The sequence below is a fragment of the Capra hircus genome, chromosome 7, assembly GCF_001704415.2.
Source record: "Capra hircus breed San Clemente chromosome 7, ASM170441v1, whole genome shotgun sequence".
In the NCBI taxonomy this organism is placed as follows: Eukaryota; Metazoa; Chordata; class Mammalia; order Artiodactyla; family Bovidae; genus Capra; species Capra hircus.
Genome location: NC_030814.1, coordinates 64,719,451 through 64,735,882, shown reverse-complemented (window position 1 = coordinate 64,735,882; position 16,432 = coordinate 64,719,451). Strand labels below are relative to the sequence as shown.

Below are 16,432 nucleotides of genomic sequence, written 5' to 3'. Positions count from 1 at the left end.
GGGGACCTGAGCACTACACAGCTGAGGAAGAAACCTGGGAGCAGGAAAGGAATCCCTGGTTGTAAGTGAGGAATCGGGGTTAAGAACCTCTTTTAGATTCCCAGCATTTCAGGAGAAGGGTGATGCTTTTCAGGCTCCTCCGACGCACCATTCGGTTTACGCCTGGGAGAGCGAGCCCTTTAAGACTATGCCCACTGGGCGCGTCCTGGCCTCTCCCAGGAGAGGAGGGGCGGGGCGCTTTGGCTCCGCCCCGATCGGGCCCGCCCCCCGGCGTCCCCGCCCCGCCCCCGGCACTCCGCCGGCGGCGCCTTTGATGTTCTGACCCGCCAGCTCCCGGAGCCTCTCAACCCCGCGCCCGCGCCCCGCGCCCCGCGCCCCGCGCCCGCAGCCCGCCCAGGCGGAGTCAGCCCGCGCTCCGCCCGCTGCGATCCGGGCTCGGAGGTCCGGACTCCGGGCTCGCCGCCTCCCGGGCCGGCTCCGCGCCCCGCACCCCCGAGCCCCGCGCCCCCGCAGGCTGAGCGCACCATGCCGCAGCTGGACTCGGGCGGGGGTGGCGCGGGCGGCGGCGACGACCTCGGCGCGCCGGACGAGCTGCTGGCCTTCCAGGACGAGGGCGAGGAGCAGGACGACAAGAGCCGCGACAGCGCCGCGGGCCCCGAGCGCGACCTGGCTGAGCTCAAGTCGTCGCTCGTCAATGAGTCCGAGGGCGCGGCCAGCGACGCGGGGGTCCCGGGGGCGGGCGCCGGTGCCCGCGGCGAGGCCGAGGTCGGGGCGGAGGTGAGCGCTGGCCCGCGCCCCGTTGCTCCCCAGAAGCCTCGTCGCTCCATCGCCCCTGGCGCTCGGCTCGCGCTGCCCCGCCTCTCCCTCCCGCGGCTCTCAGGGGTCCCCATCCCTCAGACCCCTCCTGGGCCCCGAGCCCCAAGCTTTCCCAGCCCTCTCAAGGCCCCTTTGGATCTCCCCGCAGGCTCTCGGGCGGGCACACACTTCGCAGAGACTTTTCCCCGACAAACTTCCAGAGTCTCTGGAAGACGGTGAGTTTCTGCCCGGCCCAGCTCCCCTCCTCCCGCTAAGGCCCGGCCTCGGTGGGAGAGCCGGGCCGCCGAGTACGGGAGGGAGCCGAGGGGGTGCCTCCCCCCGCCCCCCACGGCAGCTCGAGGAGGCGGTAAAACCGAGGGGGTGGGGGAGTGGGGGGCGGGTTTCCCGGGCGCCGCCAGGCTCGAGTCACTTCCGGTGCCCTGACCTTTATAGGAGTAAACAGACCCCCGCCATCTCCGCCTCCCCTCCTGTCCAGGTGACTTGACTAATCCCCCGTCTTGAGGAGGAAGCGCTGGCCAAGGTTCCTTGGCCGGAGGGCGGAGTTGGGGTCGAGGAAGGGAGGCCGGAACTCGGGGTCCTTCGTCAAACCTTGGCACTGCGGGGACCCCACGCCCCAGCTCTTCAAGTCAGGAACTTGAAGGGGACCCCTTGGCAATTCTGATCTTCTCTCTATCGAGCAGACAGTCTTCAGCCCCAGCCGCCCCGGGCTGGCGCTTCTGACCAGCTGTGGTTTTTCCAGGCCTGAAGGCCCCGGAGTGCACCAGCGGCATGTACAAAGACACCGTCTACTCCGCCTTCAATCTGCTCATGCACTACCCGCCCCCCTCGGGAGCAGGGCAGCACCCCCAGCCGCAGCCCCCGCTGGTAAGTGGCCCCAGCAGCCCAGCCCGCCTTGCGCCTGCTACCTCCTTCATCAGGTATGTGAGGCATGGGCAAGTGACTTTTACCTAGAACAAAATAGATACGGAAGAACGCTGTTCTTGTCCCTTTCCCCATACACAGCCAGTGGGATCTGCACCAGAAAGAGATTGTTCCTGAAGGAAAGCGGACAGCCGCAGGCACCCCCGCTTACCTCCAGCGGTTGGCTTTTGTCTTCCCAGCTTGGTCACTAGCAGGTGCTGGCTCTGTCTTGGAGTTAGGCGATGCTGGGGTGGCATCTTCTTGAAGAATTTTTAAGCTGAGACCACCCACTCCCTCCTCAGGGTGGTGTAAGTCGCATGGAGTTGTGAGTTTTGCTGTTAGCCTTCTCCCACTAAGTCCCAAGCTGGGGGGAATGGGTAGAAAAGCTGGGCTGCTTCAGGTCTTCTGGATGTACAGGAGAAACATCTCCTATTCGTTCTGTCCTTGTTGGCATGAATGTGGCCTTCCCAGAGAAAGAACCTGACCACAATGTGGGGAAATTAGGTTTTTAAGAAGCTGGCTTGGTCTCAAATGCACCAGGAAGGGCTTGCAAAGGTGTTTCAAATCAGTAGTGTCAGTTAGGGGCCTGTTTAATCAATTTGCAAATTGAACTGGTTTGAGTACGCAGTGCTTTGAGAAGACTGCATGATTATTACAAACCGTGCTTTTCTGCCCATTGGTGCAGATGACCTAAAGTGTGAAGAGCCTTTTCTGAGTGCTTCGGGCCAGCAGTAAAGCTGTGCTTAACGAAAAACTCAGATTAGTGTTCCAGACAGTGCTCAGCTGGCCCAAGTCAGGGGTGAGATTAGAGCTTCGAGAGTACATGAAAGGGCCTGGGGTCTGTGCTGGGTGGGTGTTGGGTGCAAACATAGACCCTTGTGCAGGTCAGGTCAGCAGGGGGATGTTCATATGCTAGTGGTGGGGGGTCACCCATCACCCAGAGGGTGGAGAGTGACTGCCAGGCTCTTTCCGATCAAGAGCGAGGAGGGTAGGTTCTGAAAGCAGTTTCATGCTGAAGCTGGTGGGGCGTGAGAAAGTAGACTGGGGCTTCTCTCCAGAAAGCCAAGATGGAAAACCTGGTAGACAGCTGCCTGGAAATAAGCTCCTTGCCCTTTGGACCCCCATTCCTTCATCTGTAAAGGAACACGTTGGTTGGTTGAGTGGTCTGTCGCTTTCTGGCTCTGTCTGTGAGGTATTTGCTTCCTTCCAAGTCTGTGGGGGAAGGGGCTTGCTTGCCTTCTGACCTTGCCACCTGACACAGCAGCTCTCCTCAGAGACCTCTACCTTCCATGAGCCTGCTATTAACAAAAATGCTTTGGGGGCTCCCTACAAGGTATAAACTCTTAGACTTGGGGCCAGGTGGTGGGACATAATCCACCACTCCCTAAACACTGGCAGCTGAGTTGCTGACAGGAGGCTGGGGTTGCTGATGACCAAAACTAAACAAAAGGCTCAAAACAGACCTTGCAGGCAGGTTCCCTCCAGCGTCTTGTGATCCCACAGAGGTGCAGGGAAAAGGCGGTGTTTCTGAGTTCCTTTCACAGTCTGGGCAAGTGGTAGGGGAGAGCCCAGAGTGGGAGTGCCTTGTTCTCCACAAGGGTGTGGTGATGGAACCATTTGGTGTCCTTTAGCTTATACTGGTCAGAGTGTTGCAGATGGCCGGCTGCCTCCAGCAGTCAGGACTCGGGGGAGCGGGGGCTGGAGCAGGCACACCACCACTCCCCTGGCCTGGATCAGTTACCTTTTAAACTTTGAGATCTTTCTCAAGCTGCAGCAGATGCATTTCGGTGTGTCACACTCTCTCTTATAGGGACGAATCCCTTTGTCCTCCTCCCCAGCCTGCCGTTGCCTCCCACAGCCTGGCTTCTGGGCTCCCAGGAAGAGGGCAGGCTCTGGAGCTGACTTTCTGTGCCCTGGCATTGGCTGCTCCGTAGGGCCGGAGACAAGAACAGAGGCACAGGAGGGCCTGCACTGGGGAGACGCTGGGTGAGGAAGATGTAGGCAAATATGGGGGGCCTCCTTTAAGCAAACCTGTTACAAAGAAACAGCTAGAAGAGTAGTAGGTGTTTGTGTTACTAGAAGAGTTATGTGGACATTTAAAATATGGTGAGCTTTTAAAAGGCAAAATTATTTGACCCTGTGTTTTGGCAACCCATTTCTCATGTGATTCAAGGTTCCTGTGTCTAGAATGAGGAAAGACTCTTACAGTGGGTTAGGAGCCCCTTGTGAGGTCCTCAGGAAGAATTGCCTTTGGAGGTTTTTTCCCCCAATGCTGTGTTTTCCCGAGGCCATCTTCAGGGAAGAGAGGACACGCTGCCCAGGGCTTTGGAACTAGCCCATGGGCGCAGAAAGTCAGCCCTTCTTGCTCTTTGCCCTCTCTGAGAGAATCAACTGGTCAACAGTTGTGCTGGGGAGCTTAAGGCTGATCGCTTGACCTTCCCTGACAGTAGGGAAAACCCATGCCAGGGACCTCCTCTGCCCTTGTCTGGATGGAACGCCCATGTGGCTACTACGCTGGACACCTCTAAGTAGGCAGACTGGAATCTTGTCAGGAGCTACCAGGGGGATGCAGAGGGAGATTTTTCTTCTTTTTGATACTTAGCTCCTTGCAAACTCTGGTTTTGGAAGTGGAAATTAGGTCAAAGTTAATCTCACAGCTAATGTCTTTCAGGAGTCTCATGTAGGTTTGCAGACAGACCTAGACCCGTAGCTACTGCTTGTTTTGTTTGCTCCACTCTCTGATTGTAGTGGGGAGGGTAATGACCTGCTCCTGGGCCAGACTTTGAGGGATTTCTGGGATGAGTGAGGCATCACTCCTTAGGGAAACTCAGACTCTAGGTTGTGCAGAACTGAAAATTTGGTGCAAATTCTCATCTCAGAAAGGATATGAGGCCTCGTCACTCTTCTGGCCCTTTCCAGGGGCTCCGCTTGGTGTCTGTGGCCCAGAAGGCTGGTGAGCCTTTCACCATTTAGGTGAAATGCCCAGAATAGGCAAATCCAGAGACAGAAAGTAGGGGAATGTTTGCTGGGGCTCAGGGAAGAAGAGAATAGGGAGTGACTGCTAATGGGTATGGGATTTCTTTTGGGGGTCATGAATATGTTCTGGAATTAGATCATGGGGATGGTTGCACAACCTTGTGAGCATATTAAAAGCCACTGAATTGTGTACTTTAAAATGGTCAATTTCAAGGTATGTAAATTACATCTCAATTCCAAAAAAAAAAAGTTGAGCTGAGCCTTTTGGCTCTTGCAGGGACTTGGGGCTGTTTCCCTGTGCCACCCTGGTGTCTGGGCATGCCCCGAGACCTCTGAGGTGGAGGTGCCCACTTGAAGCAGTGGTCTCGTGCTTGGGCTCCTGGCCATCGGGCTCACATTCTCTGACTCCAAGGTCTGAGGTCCAAGTGAGGATCGTGCAAGCGAGCCTGGGGGAGCAGGAGGTGAGGGTAATAGCAAGACTTGAGCAGAGGAAGGAAGTGCTGCTGACGCATGGCCAGCCTGTCCTGGGGAGCTCTGCAGAGATGCACCCACCCAGCCCTCCACATCCCTCAGAAGAAAGCATTGAGGCCTTGCGGGGGAGGGTTAGTGATGGTTGGTCACCAGTTGGGGTGAATGAGTTTGGCACCAGGCTGGGTACCAGATGGACCAGAAGCAGCCTCTCTGAGGGTGCCCAGCTGAGCGGAGGAGAAAGATGAATAGACTTGGATCCCTGGCCAGAGGAGTCCTGTCACAAAAGGGCCTGCTGGCAGTGTCCTGGGCATACCTGGCGCCTGCTGGGCTATGGGAGAGGGTCGGCTGAGCAGCTCCTTGAAGGAGTAGTCTGCCAAATAAAGGCACCAGGGACTGGCAGGCATCTGGGCTCCTCTCTGACATCCCAGATCATCTGCTTCTCTACTGAATTTGCCACCCCCAAGCCCAAACCATTCTCCCCTAGGAGGGCAGCCGCCTCTATAGTCCCTCTGACAGACCTGGGTCCCCACCCTAACCCTCACCCTCAATCCAGAATCCCCAAGGAGCTGAACAGAAGTCAGACCCCATCTCTCACCAGATTAAACCCTGTAGAGGCTCCCATTGCTCTTGGAGTAAAATCTGAGCCACTCAGCACAGCCTTAGTGCCTAGATGGCCAGCCCCTGCTGACCCCCCTCCTCATCTGCACCACACTCATCCTCTCTCCCTAAAAAGCAGCCCCCCAGTGCCCTGACAGGACACTGAGTTCTTTGCACCTCAAGACCTTCACGCTCATTCCTTCTGCTTGGCATTCTCTTCAGCTCTTCACCTCATGCCACTTTCTCATTCCTCACCCAGGGTTTATTCAGATGTCACCTCTTCAGAGATGCTTGGCTCTGACCATCCAAGTGGGGCCCTCCATCACACCCTGCCCCAGGCCTCAGCCGCCTTGCCCACCCTAGCAGCATTTCAGGCCAAGGAGGTTGACACTGGTTTATGATGCAGTTGCCATGCTCAGGCCAGAGGCGGCCCATGTGTCATAAGTATATTTGAGCCTTAGTTTCCTCCTCTGCACAACGGGAGTAGTAAGCCCTCCTCCCAGAGTTGGAGTGAGGACTAGGGGCAGGGGGACCAGGGACGTGCCCAGGAAGGTGCCAGTGTGGTGTGGGCTTGGGGGTCAGGATTTGGCCACAACTGATCCCTTCTCCTTTGCTGTCCTGGCCCCTCTGGGACTAGTGGTGGTGGCTCAGTAGTACTAACTCTACTTCGGGCCACAGAGTTTGGGGTCTGAACGCTGGAGTAGGGACTTGGGTATATGGGCCCCTCCTCGATGACTTCCTGACCCAGGGATGGATTCTTGGGAGGAAAAGTGTGAATCCTGGGACCAGGCTGGGAGCCACAGCCACAGCCACTCATTCTGTCCTGAGAATCCCCTCCTACTTGTCTTTAAGAGGTCCCTCCTTCCCTAGCCATACAGACGCCCTTTACATATGATGTTAGGGGCTGAAGCTATTTTGTAAGGGAAAAAAGGGGGAAGACCTTCGTGGCCATTAGCCTCTGAACCATTCCGAGCTCTTCTCGCACGTCCCCCTGTGCACAACCTCCTGTGTCTCGTCCCAGTGCTTCCCGCGTGTGGGGTGCACCCCGGGCAGTGCCCACGTGTGGCTTCTTTGCTTGTCTCCCCTCATGTTTATTATTCGCTTCTCCCTCATGTGGCTTCTAGTTTTCTCACAGGTTGCCTTCTTTACCAGTGGGAATGATGTTCACTGTTTGATTGTTTTCCTGGAGCAAAGTGTGAGAACTGTGGGCTCAAGAGGTAGGAAGGCATCGTGGCTTTGCTTCCCTGTGGCCCCAGTTCACGGAGGGTTCCTGCCAGAGCCCAAGCCCAGCCCACATGGCGTTTCCCCTCTTTTGTTGTTCATTTTATAGGTTCGAGCTGGGCAGTGAGACTTAAAAGTAATTTTGACTTGGATTCCTTCCTGACTTGGAGGGCTGTGTGGTATTTGGAAAATCTGCAGTCCCCCCACCCGCATACCCCCAGGGTGGTAACTGTTTCAGGGGGGCCTCCGTGATGCCTTTCAGGCCCAGGGAGGCACCCTGGAGGAGGCCCGCCTGTCCTGCAGACCTGCCCTACCTGCCACCGCGGCTTTAGCTTAGGACTGCCCATCTGCGCCTCCAGCTCAGGAGCAGAGGGAGGGGCTGACAGCAAGCCCTGTGTGGGTCGCTGGCACCCAGGTGTTCTTCCCCCGGCCTGAACAGGGCTTCCCGAGCCAGCTGTCACAGGCAGCAAACGGGGCTGTCCATACCAGCTCTGCCCATCTCCCCAGGCGCCCCGAGACTTCGATGTGAGTGGGGTTGGAGTTGGGGGTGGGGTCCTTGGTGGTCCCTTCTCACAGGCAGTTGGCAGCCCATGCCCTCCTGGACCCTCTTGAGATCACTCCCCACCCCCTGTCCCCGCATGAAGGGAGGTTTAGCTGAGCTGTGAGAATGAGCTCTGAGGGCAGTGGTTTCAAGTCACACAACAGCTGAGGTCCGGGTGGAGCAGGGTGGGCACAGAGCCGCGTGGAGGGGCAGGGGGAGCAGCTGCGGTCCCGAAGCCATATAGTCACACTCCCTCATACCTTGTGACTGGCTGCTTCCTGCCACAGTGGACAAACAAGACTCCGGTGGAGGAAACAGGTGTTTTATCAGGTCACAGGGCTCCCCCCTCCCCCAGTGGTACAGTGCATGGGTCCTGGGGTGCCAACCCTCCTCTGCAGGTGGGAACAGCAGGTCATGTCAGGGAAGGGACTTATCCATGGCCCCTTAGAGGAGTGGAGGTGGGAGGCCTGAGTTGGGAAGCTCCACCCTCAGACGCCTTACCTTCCACTCCTTGGCTGAGTGGCTCTGGGTAAGTTAACTCTTCTGGGCTTTATTGTCTCACCTGAAAAAAAGCATAGTGAAGGTTCCTAGCTCCCTGGGTTGCTGTGGAATGGAATGAGCTCATGTATATGGAGTTGTTGCCACACAGTCGGTGCCAGCCTGGGAGGGGTTGTTAACACAGTGGGGAATGGCCTTTGTAAAGGACGCCATGCCAGCAGGTGCAGTAAGTTCCCCTGAAGGGGGCTGGGCTGAAGCCCCCGACGCGCTCTGTCCTCGGCCCCTCAGCCGGCTCCCCTGGGGCAGAGCAAAGAGGACAACTGTCCGCCCAGCCAGCCCAAGGGCCCTCAGCTGGTCAACGACGTGGTGCCCGCTGTATCTGGAATCCTGGTCCAGACCCCTAACTGGTATTCACTGAGCACCCCCGGGTACTTGGCCTTGGCTCAGCACAGAGGGGACGGCTGCCTCTGCGCCACCCCCCACCCCCACCCCAGAGCTCAGTTCTGGCAAGGCAGACTCTCCTGGGGCTCAGTACCTGCCGTGTTGGACAAAGCACGCTGAGGAGGGAGAGGGGCCGGTGGGGCAGCTAGGAAGGCTTCCTGACAGGGGGCTGTTCTGGCAGGCCCAGAACCTCTGAAGGCGGGAGTGGGGGAACGCTTTAGGTTGGAGGACAGCTGGAGAGAGGAGGAGGGGCAGAAATGAGTATGTTCTTGGCCACTAGAAGGGCCCACCAAAGCCCAGGGTCTGTGAGGCTGGAGAAGGGCCAGCATGGAAGGCCTAGCATGTGCCCAGGCGGTGCTGGTGCCACAGCCCAGGAGTTGGCGGCCTGAGGGGCAGCACGGTGCCCACGGGAGATGGTCTGACTGGACAGAGAGGGGGAGGCAGGCAGGCGGATGCTGGGAGGCACAGGGTGACTGGAGGAGGCGGGCAGGGCCAGGGAGGGGGTGGGCTTTGGGCAGGGGAGACCCGAGCGAGCTGGCACATGCCAGGCAGGAGTGCCTCAGAGGTGGAAGTTTTGTGTTACTTCATTTGACTCTCAGTCTGTCTCCAGGGTCACGAGGCCAGGGCCTCGCCTCCTGTCCCTGAGGGGACTGAACCCCGGAGGGAAGGGGGTGGAGCCACTGGTGCTTCGGCCAGGGTTTGGATAGCCCCCCTCATCAGCTCTGTCTCTAGCAGGATTCCAAGGCCCCAGGAGTCTGTGGAAGGTCTCTGAGAACCCAGGACATTATTATCTCCTTCTTTCAGGTAGTGTGCTGCCTCAGCTCACAGACCTGTGATGCTTGGGGTTTGGATGTGGGTGCCGCCTCCCTCCCCTTAAAGAGATGTGGACCTCATCATCCTTGGCACACGTAGTCTCTGAGCTGCAGCCTGGAGGGTTTGTCCTGGTCAGAGGGACTTGCAGGACATGGGGCTCCCATTCCCTGGGGGGAAAAGGGACTGTCCCTTACTGGATAGGGTCCCTGGCCAAGGTGGGCCTGAGTGTGGCCCTCTCTTGTGGGGAGGCTGCCTTGTATTCTATCCCACCCATGGATCCTGCCTGCCTGGGCTGTACCAGCAGATACGGCTTTAGAGCGCAGAGGGAGATGGTGACACACGGCCTTCATGTCACAGCCAACTCCACAGCTAGAGCTCCTTGGAGATCAGAGAAAGCAGATGCTTTGCCAACCCCTTTACCCCTCCCACTGAAACAACCATCTCTTCTCTCCAAGGACAGGAGGCTGTCTGGGCCCCACACTGTCTGCTTGCAAATAACGACGAATATGTGGCTAGGGCTGCAGGCATGGATGGGCAGGATGTGGCCCCAGGGAAGAGTGGGTTCTGGGGGTTTACGTGGTCAGAGCTGCCCTAGCCCACCAAGTCTGGGCAGCCTGGCCAGGGAGGGCAGATCACCCCCTCCCAGGGAGCCCAATTTGCCCATGACGGGAGGAGGCTCTGTTGGGCAAGGAAGCCAGGAGCCAAGGCCACCTCCTCCCTGGCGTGTGACCTCAAGTAAATCTGTCAACCTCTCTAGGTCTCAGTTTCCCCTGTACATGGGGGTAGGGAGCCCTGGCCCTGAGGATTCCTGAGGGTCAGATAAGCATTAGTGGGAGAGGCCTGCTGCTCTGGTGGGCCTCAGCTGGGGCTTTGCTGGCCACTGCAAGAACTGCTCCCCACCCAGCCTCCCCATCAGGCAAGAAGGAATTGGAGGGCAGGAGGGACAGGTGACAGGAGTCCAGCTGAGGGTATTCTGACTAACTCTGACCTGGCTCTGGTGGCAGCAGGCCCAGCCTCCCAGTCTGCTGGGCCACCATCTGAAACACATTACCAATGCTTTGTAAACTGCACATCACTCGGCCACATGAAAGCTTGGGATCTAAAAATAGCCACTCCCAGAGGACGCCCCGCATTGGCGGGGCTCAGCTGACCTCCGCACGCACACCCACCACTAGGCTGTCCCCCTTGCCAGGGAGCCCCGACTGGCAGGGCCACACCCACCCACCCTCCCAATGTGGGCAGCCACTGCCTGAGGCCACTTTATCTGAGCACAGATCTCATCTAGCTGGTCAAAGCTTCAGGCCTCAAGGCCTTCCCTAAGGCACAATGTCTGGAGGAGCCAGGAGGAGGCTGCCCAGGGTGTGTCAGTAACCACAGGCCCCCTTCCTCAGACCTGTATATGGCTGGCATGTCTGTGGGAAGCCAATGGAACTGTCTCACAGGAGGGACACTGGGGCCCTGTGGAGGTGAAGCACGGGAAGGGGGACTTGACTGCCGTCAGATGGTGGACAGGAGGGCCACTGGTGGATGTGCTGGTATGAGAAGGGCAGGGTCCTGCCCTGGACCCCATGGTGTCAGTGGGGAATCTGTCCCAGCACGAACACAGGGCAGCTGTGGGTCTCCAGGCTGCCAAGGTTGACTCTTTGCCCTATTTTCTGTGGGCTCCTTTCCCTCTGGTCTCTATGACCAACTGCAAAACCACTCTTTTCCCTAAAAATAAACATGCTTATGGGATTGGGGGAAGCTTTGTAGCTATCAAAGGAAATAATAGGGTGTTTAAGAAAATTACATTGCGTTTTAAATAACCAGCATGAAAGTCATTAAGTTTTAAGTTTCATTTAAATCAGATGGCTCTGTGGCTGGCCTGGTGGCCAGGCAGGCAGAGGGTGGGTGGGCCCTTAGGGACGCTGAGCAGCAGCCTCTGGAGAGTTTTGCAGTGAGGCCTCTGCTGGCTGTAGCTGGGGTCCAGGCAGGGCAGCCCTGAGTATATGCTGTGCTGCAGCAGCCAGCCCAGAGCTCGCTGGCAGGCTCTGAAGCAGTATGCAGCCCGGGAACCTCCCAGCTGTGGTGGGCAACCCCCTGGGTCGGGCTGGGGCATGAACATAGACCAGAGGGTGTGGGACAGATGAAGCTGGGACTGCAGAGGCCATAGGGGTTGATGACCATGTTGGGATAGGGGTTTAGGGATGTGGTTTGGATCAAAAGAGAGAGAGGATCTACAGGGCCAGGACCATATCTGTCCTCTTCACTGCTAGACTCTCTCAGTGGCCAGCAGAGAGCATGACACATAAGTAGGTGCTTGTAAACAGCTGTTGAAAGAGTAACAACAGCCACAGTAATAGTGCATGTGTCAAGAGCCTCCCAAGTGCCAGACCTGTGCCAGACCTGTGCCAGGGACCTTTAATCCTGATATCAAGATCCTTACAAGAAGCCAAGAAAGTAGTCACTATATAGCTCTCGTTTTACAGATGGGGAAACTCGGGCTCAGAGAGGTTAAGAATGTGCTAGTACCTGGCAGAGTCACGACGTGGACTCTTTTCCCTCAGAGCCCAGACTCTGCTCTGTCCCTCTGCTCTCAAATATGTGCAATTATTTGGGGTCACTGTAGGCTGCAAAGCTGAACGTTACCCCCACTCCCGTTGAGTTTATGAACTAGATTCCTCTGGTCTCAAGGGAAGATTTGGTCCTTTCCTGCCCACCTCCCCCCCCGCCCCCCAGGCATGACCTCAAAGTTCTGGACTTGGGTCAGGGCTGGACCAATGCCTGGCAAGGTCAGGGCTACCAGGGCCAAGAGCTGTGTTTCTTGGTTGAAAGCAGGACCTCAGGGCTTCCAGAATAAATATTACCTGGAAAAGTGTTTTACCTGGAAAAGTATTTATAAATGACATTCAAGATTACATTAGGTTTGGGAATTCCCTGGCGGTTCAGTGGCTAGGATTTTGCACTTTCACTGCCAATGGCATGGGTTCAATCCCTAGTCAGAGAACTAAGGTTCCTCAAGCCACTAAGCGGGGCCAAATAAAAAACAAGATTGCATCAGGTTCTGATGCTTGATGCAAGAACAGTTTAGGACTGTGTATCAGTGGATTCCCTCCTTCTAACCTTGGTCCGGGCTCAGCTGGAAGCTCATTGTTAGACTTCTCTGGCCCAGGGGCCCTCCTCTTTGTGGTCCAGGAATGGACTAGGGGGTATCCTCGGTTCTGAGACAGTGGGACTGGCTGGACTGAGGAATCTGAGGGCATCCCTGGGTGTGGGTGTCCCCTTCCCAAACCCCTTGGGAAAGTTGCTTGGGAACCAGATCCACCTGCCAACCTTGCTAGGACATTTTGAGAGTTTCTGCTTCTACCGCTGCCCTCCTCTGCACCTCCCACCCTGGTTCCACCCTGGCTCTTGTCACTGAAGGCTAGTCAGGAGCTCAGCAGTCTGGCTCAACAGCGATCTGGCTGCAGTCCAAAGGAGATCAAGGGCCAGCAGCCCCAGCCTGATACAAAGGCCAGCTTTCCTGAAAAGCCTTGGTCTAGGAACATGCTCTCCTTTGTCTTCTGTTTTCTTCTTCATTAATTAAAAAAAAAAGTTACCAGACACAAATATGATTTCATTTCATCCCTATGAGATACGGACACAGTACAGATGGGGAAGCCAAAGCATGGAGACATGTACCTTGCCCATGTTGGAGGAGAAACATGAGTTCCAACATCTACCTCTCTGTTCCCTGCCCTTATCACATGCCACTCTGCCTCTTGGGCAACATAGCTATCCACTCATTTTTTGAAAAATTGGGTTTTTTAGCTATAGTTGGGTCCCCGTGGCTCCCCGCCCCCCCAAGAATGTAGTATTTTACCCTCTCCTCTGTGTTTTTATACTGTTAGACGCAGGTGTGTGTCTGTAAAAGCTGTTTGGTGTGGCTTTTTTCAGAATCCCCTGACTCAACCTCATTAGAGTGCTCCACCTCACGAGGGCCTCTGTGGCAGTTGAAGCAGCCCTGCCCTCCTCTGTCAGCTTACACTGGGCGTGAGGGTTTGGGGAGGGGAGCATCCTGGGGCCCGAAGCCTCCAGCAACTCCTTTTCACTCCTTATTCACAGGGGATAAACCTTTAGCTGGACCGAGTCTGGGCAGAGCCCCAAGGGCCTTAGCTGCCAGGGTCAGACCCAAGTGAGCTTCCTAACTGTGGCCCCATGGCAGAATTGTCCTACCGGGGCTGGTACAGGCAGCTAAACAGACTGGGAAACTCATAGACCCTTCTCTTATCTTTGGTCCTCAGAAGCTGGCTGGAATTAACTGGGGCAGGAGTACAGTGCCAAGGTTGGGGATGAGATCTCCAAGTCTCCACCTCCCAGCCTCGAGCCATTGCTAACCATCAGCCCCCACCTCTCCAGGGCCTGCCTGGCTCCTGCTCCTAAGCAGAACACTCTTCTGCCAGTGGCCATCCCTGCCTGCCATCCCCACCCCTGCAAATGCTGCACGCGGACTGGGAAAACAGAGGCCAGACCCCGTGGGAAGAATTTCTTCTCGCGGTTCCTTTAGTCATTTATGACTGAGGACCAAAATCACCACCTATAGGGCAGGGTGAAAACGCCCTTCACACAGAGCAAGATGGGGGTCAGAGTCACACAGCAGCTCAGTTTTTTCTAAGAGAGATTACTGGCAGGGTGTTGCTGGCGAAGTCGGTGATCCCTGGGGTCCTGGGTGGGTCGAGGTCTCAGTGAGGAGATCCAGTGTGGGCAAGGGAGAATCTAGCAACCACTCGGCCCCTGGGCCTCACATGTGTGGTCTCCTTGCTGGCTACCACCAGCTGGCCTGTGGGGCCTGTCACTGAGTGGTAAAGACCTCTGGCCGGGAACCCAGGAGGCTGGATTCAAATCCAGATCTATCACTACTTGTTCTGAGACCTTGGGCAAGTCATTTTCCCTCTCCTGTCTTCCTGTTCCTCATCTGCGCAGTCTGTACACACAGATCACACAGTGGCTGGGAAGGCTCTGCAGGGTGGGACTCTGCAGGGTGCCAGGCATATAGGAGGCTGTCACTAGTAGGGGCTGCCACCTCTAAACCTGCACGTTCACCTTCTTCAGAACTTTTCCACAAAGCCTCTTGGTTTAACTCCCAGGGTAACAAAACCTCTGACCTCCTCAGATGCCGTCCTCCAAGAGCCCAGCTTTCCCTACTGCCTCAGACAGCCTGAGCTGATGCTGTGCCCCTGGTCTGCCTCAGCCGCCCAGGGTCCCAGATGGCTGGGCACTGAGATCGACGAGCTGGGAGAGTGACTCCCTGGACCAGGGGATGCCCAGCCCCAGGGCTGCTGCAGTGTCCTCAAAAATGTGTCGCTGTATCAACTAGCAGCTCCGCTGCAGCAGCTCCCGGAAGCTTATATTTTCCTCTAAAAACATCCTGTCCTGAGGGGCGTTTACCTCAAAGAGGAAGAAGGAAAACAAAAGTAAACGAATGCATAGAAACCGCTGGAGGCTGTGGGCCAGGCCACTCAACTCAGTGAGGTTCCGCTAGCTCTGAGGGCGCCTTGGGGCTGGGCTGGGTCTAGAGCAGGCCTGTGGTTTGCCAAGGCTGCCTGTGGGTCTCCGGTCCTCACCTCTGCTGTGGCAGGGCCCCACTATCTGATGTCAGGACCAGGCAGCTGGTGGACTGGCCACAGGGGCCTGGTAGGGCTCTGTGCATCCCTGGCAAGGGCCCCATGCTGGCGGGAGGACTGAAGCCTCCTGGTCTACTAGGGGGTGGCCCAGCCATCCCCCAGTCCCCCAGCTCCGCGGGGCCACAATACCACAGCTCCATGCTCTGTTGGGGGCGGGGAGCTGGAGGGCCATCCCCTGGAGAGCGCCATGTTCTGGGCAGAAGGGCCCAGAGTAGGGGTGGGGATAAAAGGGCATGAGCCCAGCTAGGGTGTATCTGCAGAGGTGGGATCTGTGGGAGCCCACACGTCAAGGCTTGGCTGATACGCAGGTGAGTTCCCCTTCGGAAAGGGGACCTCCTTCCTTCTGGGAAGTTCACTCTCATTGTCCCAGGCCTTTGGGGATGGGGGGGGGTGGGGGACGGTGGTTCCCACTCAGCAACTGGCCAGACTCCGTGGCACTTAAGCACCATCGATGATAGAGAGGCCTGGGGGAGCTGTGGTAGGCGCTAGGGGACCCTGGAGCTGGGAGGGGTCCAGAGGAACTGATCAAGACCAGAGTGGATGCTCAGGGGCACTCAGAGTTGACACGTGTAGTTTCTGGCAATGCAGGGAAGAGAAGTGAGAACTGGAGAGGGCCTTATGAGCAGGGCCACTCTGTGGGATTACGCAGGGGATCTGGGCCAAGGAGTTGAGACCCAGCCTGCACTATGTTCCCCAAGCCGTGTGCCCTGGTGTGGACCCAGGTGCCTCTCCAGAGGAGGTGCTTCTTCCAATTAGCACAAAGGTACTGTGTGAACTTGGCAACCCTGGCTTTGACTGTCTGGAGAAAGGAGATGAGATGGAAGGCGGCACGGGTTCCCAGGTGGCAGGCAGGATGTCCCTGAGTCCCAGCAGTCGCCCAGCTCCTCCCAGCCTCCTGTGTGCTGCTGTGGTCCAGTGCTGCCTCATTCTCCCTAAACTCTGGCTTGTATTGGGCCCTGCCCACATACACTGCGAGAGGACCCAGCAAGTTGTGGACGACGGCTCTCCAGGCAGAGGGAACAGCCTCGCCCTTGAGCCAGCAGCCCTCAGTGGCTGAAGCAGAGGGAGAGGAGGGGAGAGATGAGACTGTGTTTGACATCGCTGAAGACCCCGAGAGTCCTAAAGGGGTCCCCAGCACTGACTCGAGGGAGTATGTTTGAGCAACTTTCTCAGTGTCCCTCAGCCTCACTTCCCTCACGTGTAAAATGGGAAGGATAATGCTGGCTTCAAATGAGCCGTCAGTGTGGCGTTTACAGTACTCAACTTCATGTCTGTGCCCTTGGCACAGACAGCAATCACTCTCAATAGGCTACCTTGTGTTCAAGGTGTGGATCTGACTCCTTCTGTGGACTTGTCCCCAAAGGCCTTTCCCCAGCTTCAAAACAGGCATCAGGAATACCCTCCCCCGCCTTCTAGGAGCCAAGAGACTGGAGTCAGGTCCATGGTGGATGAGTGAGTGGGCATGCAGAAGTTCTGGGGCACCAGAATTTCTAGAGGCCTTTGTTTAAAAGCCTTA

The 16,432-nt window shown here is 57.0% G+C and overlaps 1 protein-coding gene across 4 annotated transcripts in view; it reads left to right on the top strand.

Annotated features, from left to right (window-relative positions):
• The window catches only part of TCF7 (transcription factor 7 (T-cell specific, HMG-box)), a 32,272-nt gene continuing 16,170 nt past the window's right edge, over positions 331-16,432 (top strand). For all 4 annotated transcript variants that reach the window (XR_001918305.1, XM_018050390.1, XM_018050388.1 and 1 more), the window contains exons 1-3: positions 331-777; positions 965-1,031; positions 1,556-1,680. Coding sequence is in view for 3 of the 4 variants with exons in the window: in XM_018050390.1 (XP_017905879.1) it covers positions 526-777; positions 965-1,031; positions 1,556-1,680 (444 nt within the window). In the remaining variant the exon portion in view is untranslated. The remainder of the gene's footprint in view (positions 778-964; positions 1,032-1,555; positions 1,681-16,432) is intronic.